The sequence below is a fragment of the Salvelinus sp. IW2-2015 genome, linkage group LG16 (assembly GCF_002910315.2).
Source record: "Salvelinus sp. IW2-2015 linkage group LG16, ASM291031v2, whole genome shotgun sequence".
NCBI lineage: Eukaryota > Metazoa > Chordata > Actinopteri > Salmoniformes > Salmonidae > Salvelinus > Salvelinus sp. IW2-2015.
In genome coordinates, this window is record NC_036856.1 from 7,792,812 (window position 1) to 7,799,460 (window position 6,649).

Here is a 6,649-nt window from a genome sequence, read left to right on the forward strand (position 1 = left end):
CTTGTATAAAAACAGCCAAATGATGCTTTGGATATTCAGATGAGAATTTACTGAGCAGTAGGATGAACTGCTATAATGATGATGGGTCAGAGAGGACTAATGGGAGTAGAGAAAATATACCCCATTAGAGAACATATAATGAAACACACGAACGTGGTAACATTCTTAACTTCTAGGCCTGTCTGAGCAGAGATGGTGCTAAGCGGAAGCTTGGCAGTTTGGGTATTGTAACTGGAACTAGTGGAGTTAGGATACCACCTGGTGGCAATTCTTTGTAATGAACACACTAAATAATTGTCATGTGAAGGAGAATTGGGGACCACACCATTTGAATTCACCATATTATGTGAATGAATCTAATTGACACTGCATTCAATACAWCTCCTAAATTGCAGCTGTTTCAATAGCTCCTATCCTGTCGTGTATACAGTTTGTTATCTCAAATGGCATACTATAAAGATAATGGAAAGAGAGTTAGAACCTTCACAATGTGGAGCAAAACAAGCTACTCTCACGTTGATTTATTTTTTATTTTCAACATTATGTGAAAAGAGCCAACCGTAACAGCCTAAGGATCCCACCACCAACCAACCAGAAGGCCTCAGACCTGCAGCATCAACACAGCACTACTAGTCATTAAATCAACAGAGAATACAAGACTCAATACACACAAAGATACAGTACATACACTTTGGCCTCATTCAAAACARGACTGGGACTTCTCTATCACACAGGCCACAGTATTGACAAAGGAATGATATTGCTGATCAGAACGTACATACAGTTCATAGACGAAGGCAAGAAATTAACCATGATATTTGTTAGATCCAGTCAAAGCATAGAAGTTTTATTGAAGCCTTCGTTCGCTGAGGTCTTTATCATATGACTGACCTTGCCCCCGTTAAATACAAGATTTGCACAGACAAAGGAATGCAGACAGAAAACCACCTTCAGGAAACAAATCATATGACGAGGGAAAGGAGTGATTTGGCAGTTGTTTTGAGCTCAGGACCAGCTCGCATTAAAATTCTTAGAAAATATGACTCTATTTCTAGTACAGACATTGACATTGTTTGAAGGTTACAATCAATTTCCAATAGGCTAAATCCAGAGGGACACCTGGGGGGATTTTCAGTGGGGTTGATGCTCATTTAAGATAAATCTCTTGCCTGTGTGTTTATTCTGATTATCAGGAACGTAAACTATAATGCAGTAATCTCCCGGAAATGGAGGCACGATTAACCAAGATGTTTCAATTTATAAATCAATGTGTGACATTGTATTCATTGTCCCCTGGGAATTGCTATGAAGCAAGCACGGTAGTGACAAATACTTATGCAGGGATCCTCTTTCTGCAACTTGAGCATGGTATGGAAAATTAAGACACCACAATAAATTCAAAACCTTAAATTTGACTAACCAGGTTGGAAAAGGCTATATATTAAAAAAAAAATAGATTGTGTGGACCCTTTCATGTTCATTTAGTAGCTTGTGTTAATGCAACAGCAAACTGTCTATGGACAAATTACAGTAGATTTTACAGTCAACAGCAACCATGTATTTAGGAGAAAGAACAAGCTCTGAAATGTGTTGTTTTTGAAGAAAAAAAAGCAAAGGTTRTCAGAACACATGAGATAATTTACTGTTAGGTGGATTTGAAAACAATGGGTTGGCATTGTGAAATTACTGGTAACCAAAACCTGAAATTACAGTTTAACTGATATGAGTAGGCCTAACAAATTATTATAGGTGCTTCTTCTACAGTTACAGGTAGCTTAAACAGAGGGGAAGGGATGGATTTTTCAATCGCCAGTGGAATTGCATATTGATTAGCCTGCATAAATATGGGGCTATAATTAGACACATTCCATACGGTCTAAGATTGTCAGCATTTTTGGCTTAAGTCTTGCTTTTTCAGCAACTCATTTCTTGAAAGTATTACAAACTTATTAGGTCTAGCTTACCAAATAGAGCAGGTACATCCTACAGTACAACATTCATGTGCGGGTGCATAGTACAAACTGGGTTGGGGATATTGGTAGGCTAGCTTAGTTTACAGTAGTTTGTAAGCGCACTCACTAATCAGGCTATTAGCTACTAGCCTAACTAATGGTCCAGGTATGATTCAAGGTAGACATCAAAATATATAGGATGCCATGGCAACAGAATATTGTCAGGAGACAAAGAAACAAAACCTTGGCAACACCACATCGACCGGGAAATTGAGGATCCGTGTTGATGATTAGAAGAGATCTTTCGTTGTTTGTTATGCACAGTTCAAGGTGGGCACAGGGGGATTTGAAGAATTATCCTGGTCACATTAAGCAACTTTGGCATTAGACCCCTGTTATGTTACAAATCCTATTTCCTCCTCTTCATAGTTAGAATCAAAAGGTAAGTTTATTTGGTCATCAAAAACACCATGTCTTTTTCATACCCAGGCAGCTAGACAAAATAAGTGTTCACCGGAGGATAGAGCAGTCATTTTGAAAGCCAGTTTTCCTTTTTTCAGGTCCAAGAGAAAAAGAAAAAMAAAAATATGCCTTAATAACAGTTGAAAAATGCATCTTAGGAATGTCTCCATTCTTTCCCCAGTCCAATGTGTGTTATTTGAAAAGATCCAGACTCATCTGATAAATACAAGACAAAGACAAACAGAAGAAGTTAAATAAATACATTTTTTATTTATTTTATTTAACTAAGCAAGTCAGTTAAGAACAAATTCTTATTTACAATGACGGCCTACCCCCGGCCAAACCCGGACGACGCTGGGCCAATTGTGCGCCGCCCTATGGGACTCTCAATCACGGCTGGTTGTGATACAGCCTGGAATCAAACCAGGGTCTGTAGTGACACCTCTAGCACTGAGATGCAGTGCCTTAAACCGCTGCGCCACTCAGGAGCCCAATGATCAATGACGACACTAAGGTTAAAAGGTGAAACTGATTCACTGCACATTTTCACACAATAACATGTTAAATATGGATGGTACATAATAACAACTGTCCTTTAAGGTTATTTGAGGTAGGCTTACTGTTCTTGTGTTTGAGGTATTTCAAGTTTGCACTTTCGCAATCTCTAGTCTCAGTGTCATACAAACTTACAATGTAAACTTGCAAAGGAATGGGATTTGTATATGATGAGCAACACTAGTGGATGATGCATCTACTTGTTATTAGATCACTCACCTTCTCAGGGACCTGGCCTCATATACAGTGTCATCCTCCTCATCACTCTCCAGCACAGCCATCTCAACACTGTCATCATAGTTTGACAACAGCCCATACTTCTTCTTAGAGGTTGTTCTTTTCTTCAGCCTAAACATAACATAATTAATTAAAAGTCACGCACGGACATTGAAAGCTCGAGTGGAGAGYAAAAAAAAGTACTCAACGATTGCTACCAATAGATAATGGTCGGTCTTCATCAACATCATCAGCTTGTTCTACTCACCGCACAGCTCTCACGAGGAAATAGAACACGCCAATGGTGGTGACTCCAATAAGGACGTACAAGGCCCTTTGTATCATTGAACTATCTACCTCGAAAGAGTTGAAAATTTTGCTATGATTGTTCTTGGACGTCGTGTTACTGGCACTCGAATTCGTGACATGCTTGGTGATGCCAGTAGCAGTAATGCCTGTTGTTGTTGACGACTTCGTTTTTTCGTCTGCGAAGGTTGAAATAGCCCACAACATCGGTAAAAGAATCCTCATGACTCCTTGAAATTGCATTTTCGTTGTCGGCTTACACTATAAAAACGGACTAGCACACTATAATTAAACCGTTTCAATGGCGATAACAGCAACTTCACATGAGCATTTTGTTGTAAGCATAAGTGGTTTCGATAAGTACAACCAGGAAATGCCAAGTTCCTGTTAGTGACGTGTACAGTGTCACGGGCATAGATATCCGATTAAATGAATTCCTAATTCTATGGTCACGGGTGTTCGTGTCCGGAAAGAACAAATACTTAATACATATTCTTACTCATAAATATTCTTGCATAGATATATAACACATACCTCTATGGTTGTACCTCTATTTTACTGTGAGGTACCTTCATTTACAATGTTTGGGGACATTATAAAAATGTAATAAAATAGCTTATAATTTCAAATATAAAATCCAATCAGCACAGAATTTCAAGATGATCTAATACGTTTTGTAGGCTCACCAAAAAGTGACTTTAAAAACGGAGAAATCCCTTCTAATAAAGTTTAAAATTTATATATTCATATATATATATATATATATATATATATATATATACCCTACCATTCAAAAGTTTGGGGTCACTTAGAAATTAACTTGTTTTAGAAAGAAAAGCAAATTGATCAGAAATACACTGTAGACGTTAATGACTATTGCAGCTGGAAACAGACGATTTTTAATGGAATATCTACATACAGTAGGCGTACAGAGGCCCATTATCAGCAACCATCACTCCTGTGTTCCAATGCCACATTGTGTTAGCTAAATTTGTTTACATCCCTGTTAGTGAGCATTTCTCCTTTGCCAAGATAATCCATCCACCTGACAGGTGTGGCATATCAATAAGCTGATTAAACAGCATGATCATTACACAGGTGCACCTTGTGCTGGGGGTAATTAAAGGCCACTAAAATGTGCAGTTTTGTCTCAACACAATGCAACAGACGTCTCAAGTTTTGAGGAAGAGTGCAATTGGCATGCCGACTGCAGGATTGTCCAACAAAGCTGTTGCCAGAGAATGTAATGTTAATTTCTCTATCATAAGCCAATGTCACATTAGAAAATTTGGCCGTATGTCCAACCGTTCTCAAATTCCCAGACCACATTTAACCACTCCAGCCCAGGACCTCCACATCCGGCGTCTTCACATGRGGGATCAGCTGAGACCAGCCACCGGACAGCTGATGAAACTGTAGGTTTGTACAACTGAAGAACATCTGCACAAACTGGCGGAAACCATCTCAGGGAAGCTCACCAGGGTCTCGACCTGACTGCAGTTCGAAGTGCTCACATTCCATGGCTACTGGCACGCTGGAGAAGTGTGCTCTTCGTGGATGAATCCATTTCAATTGTCCCGGGCAGATGGCAGAAAGCGTGTATGGTGTCGTGGGTGAGCGGTTTGCCGATGTCAACATTGTGAACAGAGTGCCCCATGGTGGCGGTGGGGTTATGGTATGGGCAGGTATAAGCTACGGACAACAAACATAATTGTGTTTTATCAATGGCAGTTTGAATGCACAGAGATACCGTGACGAGATCCTGAGGCCCATTTGTGACATTCATCCGCCGCCATCACCTCATGTTTCAGCATGATAATGCACAGATCCATACAGAATTCCTGGAAGCTGAAAAAAWTTCCCAGTTCTTCTATAGCCTGCATACTCACCAGACATGTCCCCCATTGAGCATGTTTGGGATGCTCTGGATCGACGTGTATGACAGCGTGTTCCAGTTCCTGCCAATATCCAGGAACTTCGCACAGGCAGGGAAAAGGAGTGGGACATCAGTCCACAATCAACAGCCGGATCAACTATGCGAAGGAGAAGTCATGCTGCATGAGGTAAATGGTGGTCACCAGATACGGACTGGTTTTCTGATCCATGCCCCTACTTTTTTTGTTGTGGGCAACAGATGCATGTCTGTATTCCCAGTCATGTGAAATCCATAGATATGGGCCTAATTAATTTATTCKAATTTCCCTTAACTGCTATGACATTTTTGCATGGTGAGTTTATTTTTGTTTGGTCTGTCTAACCAGGAAAAACTCTGGGTCGTAGTTATAGCCACACCTTTTCCTGGTCAGGGAAAAACACAGGGCCTGGCACCCATTACATTAAATACAACTTGCAAGCAACTACAAAACGCAGTTAGAAGTTGCTCCCCAAATTTTGCCAGTACTTAGTGTAACAGTATAACTTTAGTACGTCCCCTCGCCCCGACACGGGCGCGAACCAGGGACCCTCTGCACACATCAACAACAGCCACCCACGAAGCYTCGTTACCCATCGCTCCACAAAAGCCGCGGCCCTTGCAGAGCAAGGGGAAACCCTACTTCAAGTCTCAGAGCAAGTGACGTAACCYWTTGAAACGCTATTAGCGCGTACCCGCTAACTAGCTAGCCATTTCACATCCGTTACATTAGCATACAATGCAACATTTCATCAAAATACATGCAAAAATACCTAATTTGACCACCGGTGAACCCAAAAACTGTATGACACACGACCGACAGTTCTTTGCAAGAGTAAGTATTTGGCTCAGAAACAATAAGTTGCCTCTATAGATCCAATGGTTTGCAGGAGAACGAAGGAAACCAACTGATGAGCAAGGCTAAAAATGGCAGAACCCAAAGAAAGTAAATCACAAATTGAAAGCAGTGAAAATATTTATTGAAGGCACAATTTCAAGAAAAGTTTAAGCTACACAACACTAATGACCAAAAGGGACCCATTTTTTATGTTAAAAAAAAAACAATTTAATTGTGATGTTTTTTTTACTAAGAGGCTCAAGAGAAAGGTCCCAAGCTGTAATCAAAATATACATGTTTCATAGATATAAAACCTATCGTTTCTGAATACCAACTTTGTGGTACAAAATAAACTATATACAGCTTTTCACCCCCCTGACAATGACCTCACTTGAAGAAATCCTGCCA

The 6,649-nt window shown here is 40.1% G+C and overlaps 1 protein-coding gene across 1 annotated transcript; it reads right to left on the bottom strand.

Annotated features, from left to right (window-relative positions):
* Positions 1–511: 511 nt before the first annotated feature.
* On the bottom strand, positions 512–3,889 carry LOC111975811 (protein FAM174C). The gene is made up of 3 exons (XM_024004416.2): positions 3,454–3,889; positions 3,189–3,317; positions 512–2,630 (listed from the first exon to the last, which is right to left on the bottom strand). The coding sequence occupies exons 1-3, from the start codon at positions 3,732–3,734 to the stop codon at positions 2,627–2,629; spliced, it is 414 nt and encodes a 137-aa protein (XP_023860184.1). The 5' UTR covers positions 3,735–3,889; the 3' UTR covers positions 512–2,626.
* Between the last annotated feature and the right edge of the window lie 2,760 nt (positions 3,890–6,649).